The sequence below is a fragment of the Herpailurus yagouaroundi genome, unplaced genomic scaffold (genome assembly GCF_014898765.1).
Source record: "Herpailurus yagouaroundi ecotype Mexico unplaced genomic scaffold, PumYag 100, whole genome shotgun sequence".
Lineage (NCBI taxonomy): Eukaryota > Metazoa > Chordata > Mammalia > Carnivora > Felidae > Herpailurus > Herpailurus yagouaroundi.
In genome coordinates, this window is record NW_024412391.1 from 1,774,871 (window position 1) to 1,798,274 (window position 23,404).

General features: G+C 40.5%; 1 protein-coding gene across 1 annotated transcript in view; it reads right to left on the reverse strand.

The window, feature by feature from the left end:
• CNTNAP2 (contactin associated protein 2) overlaps positions 1 to 23,404 on the reverse strand; it is a 2,003,978-nt gene that overhangs the window by 651,696 nt on the left and 1,328,878 nt on the right. Inside the window, exon 13 of the mRNA XM_040471688.1 lies at positions 20,004 to 20,204. Within this exon, the coding sequence (XP_040327622.1) occupies positions 20,004 to 20,204 (201 nt within the window). The remainder of the gene's footprint in view (positions 1 to 20,003; positions 20,205 to 23,404) is intronic.

Genomic DNA, 23,404 nt, shown 5'->3' on the forward strand with positions numbered 1-23,404 from the left:
AAAAGAAAAGAAAAGAAAAGAAAAGAAAAGAAAAGAAAAGAAAAGAAGGAAGGAAGGAAAAATGTTAATATTTTGGTTTCATCGAGGATAGAAAAGAAAACCTGCTTTTACATTTCTGGCGTCACAACCTCATACGTTGCAGCCAAATGGCAACTCGCACTCTGATCTTTCTCTGACAAGCAGACGTCTCAGGTGCACGGCGACCTCAGAATGAGAGGACTCGGATTATCAGTGTGGTGTCCAAAAGAAAGTGCAGGTTTTAGCATTCGAAGGGGGTTGTGCACACCAGCTCTGCCGGTTAGTATGTGAGGGGCACCACGAACATGTTCAAACCCACCAGAACCTCATTTTTCTCCTCCGTATAGTATGACTAACAGTTTCTACCTCCCAACATTCTGTAAAGAATAGAGCAGGTAACAAAAGATAACACAAAGTTGCCTAGCAAAGAGTCGACGTTACATAAATGTTACCTTCCTTCCGTCTTTTGTGTGTGGAAAGAAAACTTAACAGTACATCCTATTATTTATCCACGATACCATCAAAGGAATCACTCTTCTAGATGGACTCCTAGTCATTTGACGCTAGATGACTGTTACTCTTGTTTTTTGTAGCAGTGCATTGATCCATAAGATGAAAGACAGTGTATTCGTTTGCTAGAGCTTCCATAATAAAATTCCACAGACTGGATACCTTAAACAATAGAATTCTCTGCCCTTAGAGTTCTGGAGGCGAGAAGTCCAAGATCAAGATGTTGGCAGTTTTGTGTTTTCCGAGACCTCTCTCCTTGGCTTGCAGACGTCCGTCTTCTTGCCGTGTCTTCACGTGGTCTCTCTGTGCGTCCAAATGGATTCTTCTCATAGGGACGCCAGTCGTATTGGATTAGGGCCTGTCCTAACAGCCTCGTTTTAACATAATTACCTCTTTAGTGGCTTCTCTCCAAATGCAGTCACGTTCTAGGGTGCCTCTAGGGCTTCAGTAAATGAATTTGCACAATCATAGGCACACAAATCGCAGTGGGGGTATAGGCATAATTTCAATGTTTTCAATTGCTTAAATGATTTTCGTCCTAAGAAGGAGCAAAATGATACTTCAGTAGGGAGGTTTTCTCCTGGAGAGCATTACTTAAGGGTCGGAAATGATGTCTAAGGAAGGCAATGTTCAACACTATTATCTGACCCCTAGCCCTTCAAAACATGAGCTTCCCCTCTTCCCCATGTTGGGCTTACTCTGAGTATTTGGAATAGTTCTGGAGTATCAGTTACAACTGATTTGAAAAAAAAAAGTTCTTTCATACCAAATCTCCTCTAGGCAAACAATACCTCTGAGTATCATGTGGACGTTTCAAGAGTTGGCCTGGCCCATGACAGCAGCTGTCCCCTGTGCTTTGGGATGATGCACGTTTGCACATGTTATGTGTTTTTCCTCCAGCTAAGGCCAGGGTTCTTAACCTAGCGGCTGTGGGAGTTGGGAGTCCATCACCTTTCTGAAATATATGCAAAATGGGTACGTGAACCCACATTATTTCCCTAGGAAGATGCTTCGTGTGTCTCCGCCAGATCATTGAAAGGGTTTCGTGTTCTGTCTTTCAATCATTTGACTAATCCTCATTATAATAATGTTGATTACTATATGCTGGGCACAATTCTGTGTGCTGGTAATACAGTGATGAAGCTAATATCCTTGACCTACAAACAGGCTTCGGAAGCCCTAATCTAAAGCTTAAAGTAACTGTTATCACTCTTCTCCCTGTATTCCAAAAATGAATAATTACCCTACTTGATTGTTTTACAAATGAATATTTTCCAAGTCATTTATAAGCATTAAGAGGTTTTATGCATTACCATTAAAGAAGTAATTATGGGAAATCATGTTTACTACTTCTAAAATTATATCTCTATATAAAATTATATACATGCATATATGCTTATATATAAATCATATATTTGTATATAAATGATAATATAAAAACTTTGCTGTTTTAAGTTATTGCACTGCTATGCATTTCCACTCCCCAAATAAAATGACAAATTTATATTAGCTTAATATTCTGCTAATTCTCAGTGATTCAACAGATTTTGCTACATAGAAAACTGGGCTTTATTCTCATTCTGTAGAGAACGTAGCAGAGTGACTTATATTGAGTAGATATTCAGGAGATGTTGGTACAAAGACCAACATTTGGTAAAACGGACACAATTTAAATGACTGGATGGGTAAATAAACGGACAAGTCCACATGTAGAAATAAAGGGCTTTAAAAACTAGACTGCTTTTGTGGTTATAATTACACACAGTATACAAACTAGTAATTGCAGGACATCGCCTCAGGAGGGAAACACAACTGAGGGCCAGTTCCTACAGGCAGCATGTTCTTGGCCAGGATGCTTTCAGCAACCAAAGACATCTTGAAGATGCCTATTACAGAACAAGGGAAAGAATAAACTAGACTTTCCTCTCATTGAACCTGTCTCTTAGGTAGACAGAAGCCAAAAACCTGTTCTGGTATTAGGTGTCCCCCTCTCCACAGGACATTCCTTGAACTAAGGGGACTTGGTTTTGCTTTATTCCCCCCATCGTTTTTTGTTTTTTTTGTTTTGTTTTGTTTTGTTTTGTTTTGTTTTTGAATAATGCTGTAGTAACAGTACTATTTCCAGAGTTGCATGCAAGGTCTTTTGAAGCAGGAGCAGTCAATGGGGCAAAAATCACACTCTAGACCTGAATAGTTTTCTTTTTGTAAAAAATTATATCATGAAATTTTTTAACAGTTTATTTATTTATTTTGAGAGAGAGAGAGAGAATGCGTGCACATGTGGAGGTGTGCATGTGGGGAAGAGGCAGAAAGAGAGAGAGGGAGAGAGAGAGAATCTCATGCAGGCTCCACACTATGAGCGCGGAGTCTGATGCAGGGCTCCAGCCCCACAAACTGTGAGATCGTGACCCGAGCTGAAACCAAGGGTCAGATGCTCAACCGAATGAACCACCCAGGTGGCCCTACATCAGAGGCTTTTTGAGGAATAAAATTAAAAGGTATCACAAATTGTTGGAGTCATGGTGCAATCAACTGGATTTCTTGGCTTGTGATTAAAGTAATAAAAATTTCATTTGATTGTGTTAATTTGCTAGGTGTTCTAGGTGATCAAATGGTAGAGGCCAACAGGCCTATAGATGTTACTGAAATTTTCCAGAACTTTTTTTTTAAATGTAATAACTGCACTAGCCCCAAGCGATAGAAGACAAAGAAATAATGAACTTTTAAGCTAATGAGTCAGCGCCCATAGGAATTCCTATCACCAAATTCTGAGCGGGTTACGCTCTTCAGGTAAGAAGTGGCCATTACTCACTCGCACTCATACAAGACTACCATCTGCTACTTGATGGTACCACTCGTCTCTTTGCAAAAAAGAAGCCTTTGGGGATGGCGGGCCTGATGTTCTGGCTAATTATAAGTTAGATAATTGTATCTTGCTTAGCTACGTTTCCCAAGTAGTTTTTTCTGAATTTCCTGCCTCACCCCTACACCTTAATTTCATTTCCTCCTCTGACTCTTGCCAAGAGCCGCAACGCACCGTTAATCAGCTCCAGGGTTCAGGAGCAGATGTAGGGGCTGTGCCATATCCCATCAGTGGGCTCAGTGACTCCTGGGATGTGGTCCTTTAGGCTGTGGTATGGATGCAGAATCTGGACTATGGTTTGTAAAGGACAAAGAGTCTTTAAAGAAGGGAGGGTACTTATTGATCAAAGTGATGTTGCATTTACATTATACAAATCAGGTTGGGGGCGTTGCATGTTTGATGAATACTTGGACCGTCTGATTATTAAAGGAAGTAAGTTGAAAATTGGTATTGAATTTTTTAAAGAAAAGACTGGCTTTTCTTGCAAGCCTACAGGAAGACAAACATGCATATCCTGAGGGTTTAGGGTAATGGACCACTTAGGGAGAGGGACTGGTACTTTTATTAGTGTCAGAGATGTGAAGGACACATGGTTTTGGTGACTGAAATATAAGTCAAACTTTCTATTAGGGTAGTACTCTGTCATGGTGCAGGCTGGCAGACTAGAGGCCGTTTATATTGAGAAGCAATCACAAAGGAGGCCCCTGAATTTGGAAGGTCGAAGCAGAGGAAATTCCTCCATAGCTCCCACTACCACGAAGGTCCACTAAGTTCTAAAGCACTCAGGGGACTGTCTTAGTCGGTGTGGACTGTGTCTCAAAGTGGGGAGCTGACCTTTACTGAATTGGGTTTAAACTCTTCTTTGGACAATATTCTGTTTCTGGAGAAAAAAATACATGGCTTAAAATTGAAACGCGAGAGTGTTGGAAGAGAGGAGTTACACAAAGAAAACGACAGTATATTCTCTGAACATTACATCAAATATGCAATAAAACCATTTGGGCTCTTAAGACAAAGGAAAGGGCAACAGAAAACCACAGACATTTAGGGCTGAGTTAAAAGACACCTTGACTCTATAATATGGCTGGGGGAGCAGGGCAGAGCCTGGTACAGATAGAAAGCTCAGGAAAGACACCATCATCGTCAGGAAATCAGTTTATAATAGGTTTCTAACAACCACAATCAGGACAGCATCCCCTGGAAGACAGGTGGCTGGATATGAGCACTTAAGTTTTACCACGCATGTTGGGTGGCTGGGTGGGGCTTGAGGATGCTGACAGGGGACAGTGTACATGGTTCCAACTGTCCCACACAACCTTTAGCAAGGACTTCAGCCAACTATGCCTTCGGGGTCAATGTGGGGCGCAGTATGAATTCAGAGGTTCACCAGTGTCACACCTTCCTACTTCTCTTTAGAAGGAAACTATTTAAAACAGCTTTAATAGGAGATCCGTGCCTTAAGGGATCAGGTCTTATGCCTTTCATAACCATCCCCAGTAATTAGTAGCTAAAGAGAATAGATGGCCAATAAACAGTGGCTCAGAGAATGAATGGCCAGATGAAGGAATGACAACCGATTTCAAAATTAAATATGAAGGGTTTTCCATGCAAAACAGTATGTACAAAGCGAGGCGGTGCACTAGGAAACTTTATGCTAAAACTTAATTATGCAACAAATGTAAAATGTCGAGTGTTCCCCGTCTCTGTCCAGAGGATTTAAAAAAATTTTTTTTTCAACGTTTATTTATTTTTGGGACAGAGAGAGACAGAGCATGAACGGGGGAGGGGCAGAGAGAGAGGGAGACACAGAATCAGAAACAGGCTCCAGGCTCTGAGCCATCAGCCCAGAGCCTGACGCGGGGCTCGAACTCATGGACGGCGAGATCGTGACCTGGCTGAAGTTGGACGCTTAACTGCGCCACCCAGGCGCCCCTCTGTCCAAAGGATTTTAAAGCAAGGCAATAGGAGCTCCAGGTCTCGCATGAAATTGTGAAGACCGTGGCAACGGGGAAGATATGTAGCACCAGGGTAACCGCGTAATCGAAACATGAGGGCCTCCATATTGTTTCCTCTACAGATAAGCAGAGTTGGTCAGAAAACAGGAGGATAAGGTTCTCCATTCAAAGAAAAAAAAGGTGCAGAAAGAAGGGAATAAACTGCAAAAGACAAGACTCCTTTGAACAATCTTGATAAGGGCTGGCATATTTACCACAACAGTTTGTGCATAAATTAAAGGTGTTTACAGGTGTTTGGTTCCTGCACAACATGGCGTAATTCACACGACCACAGCTTTGCCTGGCTCATAAATACACATGAACATTTTTTATGCAAGTGGCATAGTTATAAAGAAATCTAAATCCCAATGTGTTAATTAAAGTATCACTTTACATTCTGAGGACATCCAGGTGGGCTCTCAGGAGAACAAATGAGATCGGAAGATAGGAAATTATTTTTAATATTTGCAAACACTGAGAAAATATTTGTGTTTTGTTATTTTGTTTTCCACCTCATTTCAGTTTCTTTGTTATTCTTTCAAAGCAATCTCTTAGGGGAAAAAGGCATTATGCAAATTTCACATCAAGTGATGTTTCATATTACATCACCTCATTAGGCACATCCTAGTAGGTTTCAGGAGCTCTTTAAAAGAAAATCCCTTCCCTTCTCTCCTTCTCCCTCCCAGGGGCAAATCGGCTGTCAATCTTAAACAAATTTAATATATCTGGCTATAAATTAATTGTATTACTCTGTAGTCACTCCCATTTAGGTTTCTTCTTGCCTTATCTTTCCTTGTATTATCATATGACAGCTTTCTAGCAGAGTTCCATGCAAAGCACACGTGACCTGCCTTTAGTATTTTCAACAGTAACACATGGATAGATAATAAGGCTCATTCACCTCAATGGTTTCTCCATCTTGGTGGTATGTGTTACCACAAAAGCTTCCAGGGAGTAGATGGCTTCACATTAAGACTTTTTTGCTGAGCAAGTGTGTCTTCATTTTCATAGTCAGTTCCAAATCGGAAGCTCTAATATGATGAAAATGATCAAAATATCTATAAAAGTTACTAAGAAGTAAAGTACTGTGTCTGCATATTCCATGTGATCCCCATGGGGAGCCAAAATCAAGTTTCCCAGCAATGAATGCAAACATCTCAATCAAAATGATGATGATTTCCCTCTCAGAACTGGAAAAACACTAAGGATTTAGTTATATGTAGGCCACATCGTCTAAGTCTATCCAACTTTCATTTTCTTTGTCTTTCCTAGGCTTTGAAAAGGAAATTCATTTACTTGTGTGCAATAATGCAGCACCGGAAACATTTTTTTCCCCCACGAAATCGAGGATTGGAAAGACCTTGAAGAAATCATCTCTGTTGTCTTGGGTTGTCAGTATTGGGGTTTTGGGGACTTTCCTGAAAAGCCTTGAAAAGAAGATGGTCTTCTGTTAGTTAAACCAAAACATCAACTCAAAGCAAGGACTGGAACAAATTTACTACTAGGCAACCAACACTCCACGGTCATCTGATTGAATATGCGAACAGAGCTAAATAGTCAAAGACAAGGTCAGAAGGAATCTAGAAAGATAACTAATATGTAAATAAGAGGATAGTGAGCAACATGAATTTTCCATGACTGCAGGCTAAGAAAAAGGGCTCTATGGCCTGAGGATAGCCAGTGCCTTTGACTCCCCAAACCTGGTTCACTCCTTGTGTTCCAAGTCCATGCTCAAGAAGCAAGCATGTGGGGGCGCCTGGGTCGCGCAGTCGGTTGAGCGTCCGACTTCAGCCAGGTCACGATCTCGCGGTCCGGGAGTTCGAGCCCCGCGTCAGGCTCTGGGCTGGTGGCTCGGAGCCTGGAGCCTGTTTCCGATTCTGTGTCTCCCTCTCTCTCTGCCCCTCCCCCGTTCATGCTCTGTCTCTCTCTGTCCCAAAAATAAATAAACGTTGAAAAAAAAAAATTAAAAAAAAAAAAAAAGAAGCAAGCATGTGATTCTAATTTGGTTCCCCATATGGTAGCCCCCCAGGGAGCGATTTGGCAGGGTTGAGAACAAAAGCATCCAGTCCTTTTGGCATTCCATTTTTCATTATAAATTGACACATTGTCATCCTGGTTTATATTTGGCCCTCCATGTACCTTGCCTGCATGGAATGTGCTGGCCAGACCATCCCATCCCTTGAGCAGTTACTCTTTTCATTTTAAATTAATATAGTGGCATTTTGACTGTAGATCTCAATCTCACAGACTGATTATATTTGAGATCAAACTAGAGTGTGCTGATAAATCAAGTTCTATCAAAAGAATCTGACTTTGAATCGTAGAAAACTCATTAAAGTAATGTCAGATATCTTGAGAGACAGCCTTCGAGACTTCTCCATGTGCTGTAATTTGATGCAAGTTTCTTTTCCTCTCTGAAACTTCTATGCATAGGCAAGCATTTCATCCACACTATCCTAAGAAGTTGCTTTGGACAAAATCTCTACTAAATCCTTTCTAATATAAGAGAAGCCCAATATCTTTGTTTTTCTACTTTCTCATTAAAAATGAAATTTCTAAGGTGGTTCAATATTATTTTTATTTTCTCAAGGACTTCTTTTTTTGTAGACCTTTCTCCTATATATATAATCTCAATTATGTTTCTCCTCCTCAGATCATTTATGCTTTTTAAAAATTTCTCTGAACCATGCCTACACATATTTTATACATTTTGCCTGGGTTAGGCTGTCCCTATCTTGAGGTGATAACAAGATGACAGCCATTCTGAGTGGTAGTACAAAATCAATTCTAAAAAAAACACTGGTTATATATTTCTAGACTACTCTTACCCCAGGTGATTTTTTTAATTCATATTGAGTCTATGTTACTTTAGATCCCTATTTCCCATCTTTGACCAAAGCCAACCCCTCTCCACTGAATACGTATCTGTTCTGGGTAAAAGACTTGGGCTTTAGCAGTTTGGCATCAAGTTATATTTAGCTTTAATTTTTTTCACTTCGGTCATTTTGTAAACAGTTTAGTAAATTATAGTCAACTTTTAGTTATTTCCAGCCCAATTATTTTCCCCGCAGATGATGTTACCAACTTTGGTAGCAAACGCCTATTCCATGTAAGTAGTTAGATTTCTTTGCATTTCAAATAAGCTCTGTGTGGTGTTATTTTCAAGAAGTGTATCAGAACTAGCCATGAAGGAATTCCATGGAGTTCCATGGAATTATGTAGGGTGTGTGTGTGTGTGTGTGTGGCATTCAGAACACATAGAGATACATTAGATTATCACAGAGACCCGCACTGGTGCATACCCCAACAGGTGAAAAAATACACACACACACACACACACACACACACACACACACACACACACATACACACAGCGAAGGTAGATCCTTTGCCTAATATGAACAACATCTACTACAAGGCTAGAAGGAAGAAGAATAATAAATTGTCTAGGGATAGAAGGAGGGGAAAAGTCATCACCATTGAGTATCTTGAAACTTGATTACCACATTTTGACTGTACTTTTAGATACTGGTCACACTCTTATCTTAAAAGTTATAACATTCCAATGCCAAGTATTTATTTTAAAATCATCCACTATATTAATTCATGTTTTTGCTGCTGTTTGTTGGTTTAGATAATATGTGTCAAAGTGCACATTTCTTCTCTGCTTTGGTGAACATTATTTCATCAATACTTCCTATTTTTGCATTAAAACCTTGTAAGTTATGCTACCAGCTCTCTTCATGCAAACTCATAACTTGTGGTTAATAGAGCTCAAACCTCTGTCCATATGTATTAAGTTTCATCTATTAAACTTGACAATCTCGTGGTCTTGATCCTAGTAATTTTATTACTTTTCTCACCTTACCATCTTGATATTTTGAAATTAAACAAAATAAAAATGTTTTGGTTTCTAGAAACCTTTATATGGCTGCATTCTAAGAAGAAAGGTAACTGATTTTAATTAGGGGGCTAACTAGAGCAATATGCTTTTGTAAAACTTATGAGATATGAAATATAATCCACAGTCTAGCTGGATAGAATGAAGATGGGGCTGTTCTGTTTTAGTTATTTCTCCATGATCCTTCTGGCCTCACCCTCCTGACCCAGGCTCTCTACCCCCAACCCCACTTCCCCACATACTACGTCCCCTCCCTCCTCCTGTTACCTAGCATGGAGCCACCTTTCTCCGTCCATCCTCTCTCCTTCTAACAAGCCTGAACTGAGAGTTATTTTATACTTTTGACAGAAAACAATTCCCTACCCTAAGAGAGTAAATATATGTCTTTGCTGGTTGACTTTTATGTCTGTGTCAGTGTTCTGGGGCTACCCTTCAGACACTGGCCACCCACAGGCAGACCTGGCCATCTCTGCCCCTTCTCATTTTAATAGGATCTCTGAGCAATCTGTCAACAGCAAATTAATACAGTAAGAATGCAAAGTTGGGTATGGGAATGTGTGTTAAATCTTAAGTGTACGAGTTTCTTCTGAAAAGAAAGTACCAACATTGTGTTTTCATATCTTATGTCTGAAAAGAAGTGGATAACCTTTTGCAACATTTTTCTATTTCATCAATATACAATTCATCTGTTCTATTTGAAATACCTTGATATAAAAAAACATGAAAGTCAAGTGCTCTATAGAAAGAGAGAGGCATGTTCTTACTTCTTTCACATCAAATGTTTTTCAATATGGTTCCAAACAAATTGCCATCTAAACCATATTTTTTAATATATTTGTCAGGGCCAAATTGGGGATATTGAAAAAAAAAAAGGTAGATTTTCAAAATGAAGCATTTGCAGCTCTCATAAATGTCCCTTTTGGCCTCCTGCTTAACAAAAATGCTTCAGCCTTCTGTTTTAACTGTGCTAAAAGCACATTCTAATTTTGCACTCTAGGAAAAAATAAAAATTTTCCCCCCATCAGCTTATGAGGTGGCTTCATTCTCTTTCTCTTTTTCTCTTTCCTTATTTTTCTTCCCCCACCCACCCCACCTTTCTCTCCTCCCTTCCTCCTCTCTTTAACATACTGGTAGAAAATACATACATACATAGTATGTAGATCTAGAGGCACAAAAGCTTAGATTTTAATCTTGGTTTGGACTCTTAGTATCATTTTTACTGTTTTCCTTTGGTGAATCAACCCTTCCAAAGTTATATATTTCTTTAGTTATAAAACGAAAATTATAAAGTTTGGAGATGGATGGTTGAGCCAAGATGTATAAATGTCTATGGTAAGCCTTTAATTAACACTAATGCCATTTCTCCTTTCATTTATACCATAATCTAATTTAAAGATTAAACAAAAATTGTTAACATTGATTCATTTTTGAGAGACAGAGAGAGAGAGAGAGAGAGAGAGAGAGAGAGAGAGAGAGATGGAACATGAATGGGAGAGGGGCAGAGAGAGAAGGAGACACAGAATCTGAAGCTGGCTCCAGACTCTGAACTGTTAGCACAGAGCCCGATGGGGGGTTCAAACCCACGGACCCCAAGATCATGACCTGAGCTGGAGCCAGACACTTAACCAACTGAGCTACCCGGGTGCCCCTGAGAGATTTTAAAATATAAGTTATCTAAGTATAACTAAGTATAACTTATACAAGGATAGAGGCCAGTACATTTAGTTTGCATTTCAGATCCAGAACCAAGAGAAAGGAAAAAAAAAAAAGTTATTTTCTTTAAGAGAATCTAAGCTACAGAGTGAAGGACAAAATAGCTACGGCATTCCCAGTCCACTAACACTTTGCAACATCATTCACTGTCCTATAAAAACTACTCAGTCACTGTTTTTGGTAAATGATAGGCGAACAGGATAACAGCCTCCACTGGCATTCATGGGTGGGAAAATAACAAAACTCGGAAGACATACAGTCTTTGAAATAAAATTCATGTATCATTTCGTTCATATCCGTTCTAAAAAAAAAAGTGAGTTCTTTCAACTTTCTCTGAGTTTTTGTAACATTACTTTTAGTTTGCATGGCAATGGGGGGTTTGATTCAACTATAAGAAAAGTAAAACAGAAAAATACTGCCAAGGAATGCGGATGGAGTGAGGGAGCTTTTATACAGCTTTCCTAAGGTTATGGATATGGAGTGTGCTTATTTGGATCAACGGAGATGCTTCCCTTTAGGTAGAGCTCTGAGTCAACGATGAGTTAACACTGCCACATCCTTGGTGGACACATGCTATCTTGGTTAAAATACTAAATTAACATAAAAATGTTTTTGAAACAACACAGAGGAAAGGAAAATCTTGATATTTGACTTATCTTCCTGAGTAAAGTTGATTTACTTGATCTATTCAAATCGCCATTGCTGTAACCATATAAAATGATATCTTATTTGGCAATATGACACGAGGTTCACATGTATCCTCATCATAAATGGAGAGATAGGAGAATGAAAGGTCCCCCAACACCTTGACCAGGTGTATCTCCTCTGTCTATCTGACTGAGAGAGCTACATGTTGCACAATTGAGGGAATAAACCATTGCTACTCTAGAGATGGATTTCTCAGTTGTTCATTTAAAAATATAATCTCTGCTGACTATTATGATCAGTTTAATGTGCAAACTTAGCTGGGCTATAGTGCCCAGTTATTCAACCAAACACTAATCATGGGATTGCTAGGCAGGTGTTTTATAGATGTCAGTAAAGTCCATGATCAGTTGACTTTAAGTAAGAGAGATGGCGCCATATAAGCTGGATGGACTTGATTCAATCAGCTGAAAGGATGAAAAGACTTAGTCTTCCTTGAAAAAGCAATTCTAGGGGGCGCCTGGGTGGCGCAGTCGGTTAAGCGACCGACTTCAGCCAGGTCACGATCTCGCGGTCCGGGAGTTCAAGCCCCGCGTCAGGCTCTGAGCCATCCCTCCGATTCTGTGTCTTCCTCTCTCTCTGCCCCTCCCCCGTTCATGCTCTGTCTCTGTCCGTCCCAAAAATAAATAAACCTTGAAAAAAAACTTTTTTTTAAATAAAAAAGAAAAAGCAATTCTACCCATGGGTAGCAGCTTCTTCTCATTCTTCCGAGTTTCAGTCTGCCTTTCTTGACAGTGTGCCCCAATTGTGAACTTGCCAAGCCAGGTTCCACTACTGCATAAGCCAATCCCTTGCAATAAATTTCTAAACATAAATATTTTTACTGGTTTTATTTCTCTGGTTGAACCTGAACTATACACTGGCCCCTAGAACTCAAAACTCCTGTCTCCTCTCGTTCCTAACCTTCTCCAAATAACTTCCGATCTTCCCTTCAGTACAAAATGCACATAGCAATGATTTTAGAAATTGTCATGAATTCTAAATTTATTCAAACTTTTATCCAAGATGTAGCAGTAAAATCCCTTCAGTATTTATGTCATATGCAAAATGACTTTATTTTCATTATAAAAAAAGTTTCTGTCTGTATTTTCAAGGAAATGCTATTTCAAAACTATTCTTTGACCTCCTTGCATTCTCACAGCATCTAGAAGAATATTCTGTATTCAACAAATGTTTGTTGAATGTTTCTTAATAAAAGTTCAGGTATTTCCAAGAGACTTTTTTATAGTAAAACTCTCTTCTTTTTCAGCATCCTGTTTAGGAGAGGTATTTTCTACATAAGGTACACAATGTAATCAATTAGGTTTGTCTTCATTTTATGATATCATTGAAATGGATAATTTTAAAGATGACAAACAAAAAATGTGATTTAAATATATGAGGACATTTCCAAATTCTACAGTGTGATATAAGGTTTACTTCAACATGTCCTTTACTCCTATTTCAGTCATAAAAAAAAAAAAAACAACGAAGCTACACATGGGCACTCACAGAATAAAATGGCAGAAGGAAAAGTCTTCGTCAAGATCTAGAAGGTCAATGTTCTTCAAAGTCACACCTCAAAGCTCAAAAAGTTGGCACCTTGAAATGCCATACTCTTTTAGTACAGGTCAAGCTACCCTCAATAAATGTGACCTTAAGATTAATTTATTAATCAGAAATATTGGACTTGACCAAAGGTCACTTGGCAAAGAGCATTTCTAATCAGAGACGGACAAAGTAAATGGCAAGAAGGAAAATGTTCTTTCATGGTGGTTGAAGAGACGAAGAGACGGGATGGGTACACATCCGGCTGGGGTTGGCTCTATCCTCCCATTGGCAGGAAGGCACCGACCTCTCCATGTGTTGGGGCTCACCTGAGGGAGTCAGCAGGCGAGGCTTGGGAGAAGCCAGATTGGCATTTGAACCCAGCTTTTTCACGTCTAGCCACAATGACTTTCAGTGAGTCCATTCACCTCTCGGAGCCCTATTTTGCAAAGTGGAGATAATAAAATCTACCACATAACTCTGAGAGGTAAAGGAGATAAAAGGTCAAGAAAGGTATTTGGTCAATAGAATTTAATGAAAATCTCTACTTTTCTTTATCTCCTGTCTCAGAGCAGATGCTCCTTTTTTTTTTTTTTTTTCCAGGGCAAATTTCATATTCCTTTTTCTCTTCTGAGGCCTCTTACATTCCTTCTCTGTCTTACATCTTTAGCCTCATCTGCTCTACTGTCTCCTCCATGTATAAACTTACTCACAATTCTCTCATTTTTTAAACATACAAACAATTCCCAAACCCTTGCTTTAGTTCTGTCTTCTGATAAAACAGCGGTTCTGTATTCAGCCATCCCTTTTTACTATAGAACTTCCTGAAAACCCTCATTTGCTTTTTTTATTCATTCTTAAGTAGCTCTGCCCAGCAGATCCCACCACCATGAATCTCCAGTGGCCTCCCAACAGCCAAAGCCAAGGCCTGGCTTCCTCTGTACGATGTCTCACCACTGCCCACATCTCGAGTTTCTTGTTTGTGTTCACTTATTTTTACTTGTTTTTGTATTGTTAAATACTCCTTTGCCTTAGCTTCCCCATTATTAGCTTTCTTCCTCCTGCTGTGATCATTACTTCGGAGTCCTGTTGGTGAGCTGCACTCTCTCCTTTAAGGACTTTTTCAAATTAGTGTTTTCTTTCCTTCAATGTTCTTTCCTTGCTCTTCCCATGACCTCTCTGAGTCATCTTATGAAGACATTACAACCGTTCTAGTCATCCATTTTACCTTCACTCCTGGGTAGAGGGGAAGATTACTCCTAAAGTTATCCTGAAGTTACTCCACAGGTAAGCAATCATGACTCATGTTGATTCTACTACCTACACTTTAAAGAAAGTCTTCCCTCTTAATGCCCAGGGAGCCTCTCAGATATTCAGTCTGGTCCATTCTCTGGTGGCACTGTGCGGGAGGCTTGCTTCCCGCAAACCTGGTCATCCCTCCATGCTACTCTTCACATAACACCTGTAATCCCCCACTGAAAACCATTCCCTTGGCCCTTTGAGTGGAATCCTGAAGTCATGCAGAGACTCTCCTTCATATTTCTTTTTTTTTTTTTCAATGTTTATTTATTTTTGGGACAGAGAGAGACAGAGCATGAACAGGGGAGGGGCAGAGAGAGAGAGGGAGACACAGAATCGGAAACAGGCTCCAGGCTCCGAGCCATCAGCCCAGAGCCCGACGCGGGGCTTGAACTCACGGACCGCGAGATCGTGACCTGGCTGAAGTCGGACGCTTAACCGACTGTGCCACCCAGGCGCCCCCCTCCTTCATATTTCTCTCTCTCACCCTCAAGGTCTCTACTCCAGCCATTCCCATGTCTTTCCAAGTATGTGTCCTTTGACGTCCATCTCAGAAACACTGCACATTCTGATATCTCTAACCGAAAATTCTCCCTGCCATTTTTTTCTTAGGCAACTCATATGAATCCACATGTCAGCTTATAGGTCACAATTCCTGATGTGCAATAAACAATAAATATCTGTGGACTGATTGATGATCTCAACCATTATTCCAGCTGAGGCCTTCATCAACTCCTATCCATACTGCTGAAACAGCCTCTATTTTCCCTGTGACCATTTTGTCCCTTTTAACCACAATGTCCTCTATGGACAGTCTAGTTGCCTGGGTGTGGAATATTACCGGATTTAATCCGCTACTTTTACCTTTTAGTTATTTCTACCTTCCTTGCTTGCCCCATTTAATTAAACCCTCCAGTTTTAGTAATAATTAACACAATAATTAATTAGCTAAATTATTCATCTTTGAATTAATATACTGACTAGACACAATGAAAATGTTAGTCTTTAGTGGCAATCAAGCAATGTTTTTATCTACGTTGTTTCAAGAGTTAAACATGATGTTTAACTTACAAGGCATAGCACCAATTTGGAAAGTTCGCCTTCTTAATAACTTCACCAAAGTTTAGAAATTTCTTCTAAAAATAGGTTATAAGTTATAATACCAGAGTCATGTTTTCTTGTCCTTTGGATGCCACTAAATCACTGTTTAGTATCATCAAAGTATATTGAATTTTACACAGCTTACTTTATAGGCAAAAATTGTGAACATAATTCCTTTTCAATAGATACAAAATCCAATAGTAAACTACCCCAAAGCATGGATAATTTATATTGCTTCTTTCAACAAAAGAAGCAATAAAACTATGACTTACGAGAATAGAATAAGACTACATTGAGAAATTAAAGGAAGTGAAACACTGGAAACCAAAGAAAACAACACTAAGTATAGTCAGAGAAATAGGAATCATATCAACTTTATACCTCTACAATTAAATCTTTATAGATGTAAGGAATACATACCTCAACAATAAAAAAAAATTCTTAATTAGAAAGTACAATGTTTTATAAAATAAATATAGGGCAACAGTGCATCTAAGATATGAAAATAAGAATTTTAAAAGCAGGCTGGTAGGTCTTTGTCAAAATACAGGGAAATATTTTATCTAAAATATTAAGATTGTTGACTAAGACATTTCTCAAGGGGGATGCAATGAAACTTTCTCTTGGTATCTAGCTTAACAAATTCAGGTTCTTAAGGTATTTATTTCAGAAGTAGATTTCATTGTTTAACCATTTTTGCCTTTGTAAGTTCAGATATTACTACATTTGTAGTTCTGGGGATATAAATATAAAATATGCTAACATCCTTTTGGTTTTTGATATCCATTAATGGTTTTCGTTAAGTACAATTTGTTCATTCCCAAGTTGGTATGCCTCACTCCAAACAGGCTCTTCTATGGAATAACATAACTTTATTTGTCTTGTTTCTGTGTCTTTTATAAAGCTGATAAGGACAACTGAATTAATAGTTACATGGCAAGAACAGATATGACCATAAAAAATGGCAAAATCATTACCGTAAAATGGATTCCATTTTTAAATTTTGTAGTAATAAAAAGAAGAGATAAGATTGCAAGAAATATATTACACTACCCTTGTAAAGTTGCAAGAAACCAATGATGAGTAATTCTACATTGGTTAGCTAATGGTATGGTACAACCAAACATTTATCAAAATAAAAATGAGGTCCTTATGCATACAAACAACTCTTTATCATAAGTATCATTAGAAACTATAGAGACCCAAATGAACTCTTGAGGGTAAGGCTCTTAAAATAAAGAATAACATTTTAAGTACGTAGCTATTACAAACTCATTTGATATTCATTTTAATTGCCATGACTATAATGAATATACTTTGTATTCAAACAGATGTCACAAGGAGTACTACAGAAGTTCCAATATAATTCAGTCTTAGTTAAGAACGAGTAAATGGATATTTAAAATTGAATGTTACCAGGAAGGAGGAAAAAAAAACCAATTACAGCAAACATTAGCTCCTTAAAACAGCAAATTAAAGATTTTTATTAAATTGTGTTCTTTCTTATTTGGACATATACAGAATGCCATCATTCGGAAACACTTGCTACCCCAACTACTCCTTTTCCTTGCTTCAGCTGTTCTACAGATTAGCTAGCCTGGAAAACAGAAGTTGGGCGGATGAAGAATGACTCAGAAGGGTGGGCTGAAATGGGGCACCCCGGTGGCTCAGTCGGTTAACTGTTCAACTCCGGCTCAGGTCATGATCTCACAGCCCGTGAGTTCGAGCCTCACGTCAGGCTCTGTGCTGACAGCTCAGAGCCTGGAGCCTGTCTTCGAATTCTGTGTCTCCCTCTCTCTCTGTCCCTCCCCTGCTCGTGCTGTCTCTCTCTTTCAAAAGTAAATAAAACATTAAAAAAAAAAAAAAAAAGGGTGGGCGGAAATTCACTCTGTAACATTTAGAGACTGGTCTATGCAAAGGATTAAAAAATACTACAGTGCCAGTTTGGTTTAGCTGAAGGAGCAGGAAATTAGGTATGCCCTTTTTGTTTAATTGCTTAGACAAGCTCTAATATTTCCTTTAATCTTCTCCACCATGGAGAACTCAAACCTTAAAGTCTAACATGAGAGACCTTCATGCTTTAAATTAAAGATGGTGTTTCTTAGTGTATGGTCCATAAAACTACTCTTGAATGTTTCTTAAAAGCAAACATTCGTGGGTCCCAACCAAGTTCTACCGAATGAGAGTTCCAGGAATACGGCCATGCAATCAGCATTTTGACAGATCTGAGAATTCTGATGCACACATAGGTTTAAACCAACTGCCCGAAGGTAGGATGAGATAATAGTTAAAATTATATAATGATGTATTTTCAGTTCATTCCAATTAGCAAACATTTATTAAGCACTAATCTCTTGTGAGTAAAAATTATACATATATATGTATATACATATATATAATTATGTATATATACATATGTATACATATACACACACATCTTCAAAGGCAAGCAGCATATGATAAACTTATTTTCAGAGCATAATCTATTATGTACAATAATCATCTACAAATGTCTGGAAACACAATATCTGGAATCCCAAGAAAATAGTCTGCTATTGTGCAGATTAGCAGTGAACTCCTGACTTTGATTTAGTGTGTTGAACTTATTATTTTTTTATTTATTTAATTTTTTTTAATGTTTATGCATTTTTGAGACAGAGAGAGACAGAGCATGAACGGGGGAGGGTCAGAGAGAGAGGGAGACACAGAATCCGAAACACGCTACAGGCTCTGAGCAGTCAGCTCAGAGCCCGACGCAGGGCTCGAACTCACGGACCGTGAGATCATGACCTGAGCCGAAATCGGACACTTAACTGACTGAGCCACCCAGGCGCCCCGAACTTATTATTAGAAATGTAACTGAGTACTGCTTAAAAACAGACTAGAAACTAGCCTTTGGCTTACCCTCCTTCAACGTCCTCAAACTGTGTCTCTGCCTCTGAGCATCTCAACACCCCAGCCACAATCATCTCTTCTTTCTTCAAACAGCAGAAGCACTAATTGTCTGAACCAATCGTGTCCACATGTACTTTTTTTTTTTTTACAGATTTTACTTTTAAAGTTAATTTTTATGTATTTTGAGAGAGAGAGAGAGAGAAAGAGAGAGGGAGAGAGGGAGGGAATCCCAAGCAGACTCCCAAGCCCCAGTGTGGGGCTCAAACTCAAACAGTGAGACCGTGACTTGAGCCAAAAAGAGAATCCGATGCTTAACCCACTGAGCCACCCAGGCGCCCCTAGATTTTACTATTAGATTCTAGAGGTTACACTTGTCTATAATTTCAGCGCATAAAATACACGCAAATCTTCAAAATACCGTATAATGTTTTATTAGAACTCTTTTTTGTAAGCTATTCCACATAATACTGCCTCTAATCCAACACCGATTTGGGGCATCAAATAGCCCATGGGTCTGTGATGTGGCATGATGTCACTTCTATTGCTTACTATTACAAATAATCAGTACGCTCTTTGCTATTTATAAAGCCCTTAAGTGGATCAAACCCTGCAGTCAGCATTTAGTACACGTACTTATTAAATTCTCACTCACCTGCAATACGCATTATGATTCCTATCTGAATGAAAAAGACTGGAAACTGAGGCTTACGAGTTCAATCAACGCCACCCAAATCGCACACCTGGAGAGCGGCACGGCTGAAAAGTGTGGTCAGAGCGCATGCTTTATTTCTGCTCTGTCATACTACAGACTGAGGGATTTCGTTTTCTGTCAACGTCTTGAATTGGCGGCCAAGAACCCCAAAGCACACGGATCTCTATTTCCAGTGCATCCTTTGGACGCTAGTTTTTATACCTTTAACGCACACGCACACCCACACACACACACACACACACACTCGGAAGCATGGCTAAAAGTAAGCCGTCCCACACCTAAACAATCAGGTCGAGCTCCTTGAGACAAACGGATCCTGTTAAATGACTGCAGACAGCAAAGGGCTCTGAATTCTATCGCTGTGCTACACGCTATTCATCTCGGGCGGCCTTTCAGCTTCTCCTTAAACACAACTGAACAGCTCAGAGGGCATCCCTTGAAAGTTCACAAGAGGCTTGGAGACACCTTTGCCCGAAGCCACGACTGATCATTAAGCACCAGAAACACTCGTGCACATATGTAGGTGAGGAAAGTTGAAAAACCTGGACGTTGCAGACCAGGGAATTTTTTTTTTTTCCTTAACATCGTACTTTGTCAGTTTCGTTCTCCAGAAAACAAACCAAGTGCGAGTTGACTTTGGTCACAGCTGCCTACACTTGGGGAGGCCGGACTGGGAGATGCTAAGTCACACCTGTTGGGTGGTGGCGGTCATTCCAAGCACCAGCTGGGACGGTAATTAAAAGGAACCCTCCATTCACAGCCTACCTGGGGTGTTCAACAGCCTGGACATCTTGCAGAAGTAGGACACGTACTGCTCACAGTGCTCAGCGCTGCTGGTGACGGCACTGATCTGGTCCATGGAGGCGCTGTAAACGAGCTGCGTCACGGAGTATTTTTCTGGGCTGTAGCCCGCCACCGTGGTCTGCATCTGCAAATCGTGAGACACGATGGTCCACACTTTGTCCTCTGTGGGGAGAAACATAACGATGAAAACGGGTCGTTAGGACGCAAATGCTTCTGCAAGCGGCAGAAAATAATTGGGCTCCACCTTCCCTGACTCAACGTAGAACAGGGTTGAGGACAGCTAACCTTAAACTTCTATCCGAGAAGTCCTGCTTGTACAGACAAAGTAGAAAGAAATGGGTTTTGTTTTTTTTTTTAGTGTTTATTTTTGAGAGGGAGAGAGAGCGAGAATGCAAGCATGAACGGGGGAGGGGCAAGGAGACAGGGGGGCAGAGGATCCCAAGTGGGCTCTACGCTGAGAGCAGAGAGCCCGATGTGGGGCTCGCACTCACCAACTGTGGGATCATGACTTGAGCTCAAGTCAGACGCTCAAGCGACTGAGCCCCCGGGTGTCCCCAGGTATTTCTTATTAAGAACAAATGCAAGATACCTCCGGAACACAGAACGGACAGCTTATGTCTCCCGTTGATACTAATATCCACAGCCCGCTATGTTCCCACTCCTTCCTGACGCTCTAACCCATCACACCTCTGATACAACAGTATCTGCGCTTTCTGAAAGGAACTGTGCTCTCTCAGGCCTCAGAATCTTTGTCTATGCTGTTTGCACTAATCAGAAAACGCACCCTCATCTTGTCAACAAATATTTTCACCTGACCTTTTGGATGAACCTGGACCCAGCATCTTGTTATTGAAATGCTCTATACCTGGGCAACAACACAAATGAGTAATTACCTTGATGTTTTGGACCCTGAAAATTTCCATGTGCGAAAAGGAGAAGCAAACGTAAGGTTGATGAGTCAGAAATATAACCTTATGTACTCCTGAATTTGAATTAGAAGCATCACTATGAACCCATAATTTTTCTTTTTTAAAAATGTAGACCTATGTCTTAGCTCCGACCACTGGAAAAGGCCCCAAACAAGGACAACCTGTGGCACCAGATTGTCATCACCCAATAGGATTTTTCATTAAGAGAAAACCGGGCTGCCAGGTGAAGTGACTGATTCCAGGGCTGAAAATGTACAAGATAAGCCTGGAACGTAACATCACATAGAAACAAATGAGCTACTGGAAACGGAGGGCAGCTCAAAGCCCCCCCGGAACAGAGAAGGATGATTTTAACATCACTAAGAGTCTCCTGCAATGGAATAAAATACATCTGGTATGTTTAATTCCAGGCGTTCATGAAAATAAAACAAAATGTTCAACTGTGGGAAATGCCAGATAACTAACTCATTGTTTTGAATTTTAGGAAATAAGGACAAAGAATCAAGCATCTAGTCTACCTTACCTGCATGTTCTGTAACATAATTAACGGTCTCTTTACGGACGTACTTCAGCTCATACATGAAGATTAACTGAGGGAACCAGAGGACCATCGTTTGGGAACTTCTGACAAGAAGGAGCTAAGCAACGGTACTCACGGCTGGTACTACAACCAACCAGAGGAGCTGTGCCTTCTGGTGGGATTGGAACACAACGCTGCATGGCAGGCAGTGTTGGCCCACATCAAACCTGAATTTCGTCGCGCTTACAGTCCTCACTGCCAGCTCCTAGGACATACAGGGGGAGGGGACTATGTTAAGTGAGATCCAAGGGGAGGGTCCACAAAATCTCTGCAGTGTGAAACTCGACAGGTTACGCAATCTAGTTTCTTCCACAAATAAATAAGTTACAAGGGAACAAAGATTAAAAGAGACCTTCTGACCTTGTCCCTCACGTAGTTTTCTTTATTTCAGCAAATGACAACTCCGTTCTTCCAGTTGCTCGGGACAGGAGCCTCAGAGTTCCCGTTACATCCCCCACCCCCCTTCTTCCACACGCATCATCCAACCTCTCCGTGGATCCTGTCTGCTCTGCCTTCTACATTTGAGATCTGGGTGCACCTGACCTCCACCGGTTCTGGTCAAAGCCCCCACCTCCTGCTGCCCACATCACACAATCCCTTCCACCCCTCCCCTGCTTCCACCCCTGCACTCTCACACCTACCCTCCACACAGAAGCCACACTGAGCCTTTCCAAAATACGCCAAACTCGGATACTCTGCTCAAAGCCCTCACGTGGCCCGGGGGTGGTTTTGCTCAGAGTAAAAGACTAGTTGTTGAAACAGCCAGAGGCTCTCCGCGATCCAGCTCTACCTTGCCCTATTCCCTCCTGCTCTCCAAATGTCCCCCTTGTTTGTGGAGCTCCAGCCACACCGAGCTCCTTGCATCCCTCAAGCCTGCCGGCCAGCCCATCTTGGAGCCGGTGCTCTAGCTCTTTCCTTACATAGCAGCAGGGGCCACCCCTCCTCCTCCTGAGGTCTGCCCTGAAGCCAACTTCTCCTTTGCTGAGCCCCTCCTCCACCACAGCTGCTTCCTATCTCCTTGTCCGGCTTTGTTTTCTCCATAGTATTTATCCCTCTCCAGCTGAGTGCCCATTTTCATTTTGTCTGTCCGTCTACGTTAGAAGGGGAGGAAGAAGGGGTTGTTTCCTTTTTTTGACAGAGAGAGAGCCAGGAAGGGAGAGAGAAAGAGGGAGACACAGAATCTGAAGCAGGCTCCAGGCTCTGAGCTGTCAACACAGAGCCCGATGCGGGGCTCGAACTCACAAACCGTGAGATCATGACCGGAGCCAAAGTCAGATGCTTAACCCACTGAGCCACCCAGGTGCCCCAGGAAGAGGTTGTTTTCAACGCTGTATGCACAGTGGTTAGAACAGTCATTACACATAAGAGACCTTGACAGTACATCATTGAATAAAACGAATTAAGAAAACATAAATAGAACACAAATAACCTGATCCAGGAACTTCTTAAATCACTTTGGTTCAAGTTCTGGCTCTGACCTTCCTCAGGGACCCTGGACGAGCCACGTCGTTCTAAACTATAATTTCCCTTCATCAGTTACAATGTGCCTCTGTATTAGAATCCTTTCCACTTTGCTCTTCTGAAACCAACTAAAGCAAGTTCAAGTACGGTGCCCATGTAGTAACACGTTTTCCATGGGATAGGATGATCGTTTTCCACGTTCACCTTTGGCCTGATCAGAACTGTCTTCCTTCAGCCGCTCTGATACAGCAACAAAATACAATGTGTTCTAGTAATTTTGTCTCTTTCTGACATGATTCTGACCGCAAACGGATTGTCACCTATATCCAGACCTTCACATTTACCTTCACCTAAGTAAAGATCTGTTAATTAAATACGGTGAACTTTATCTC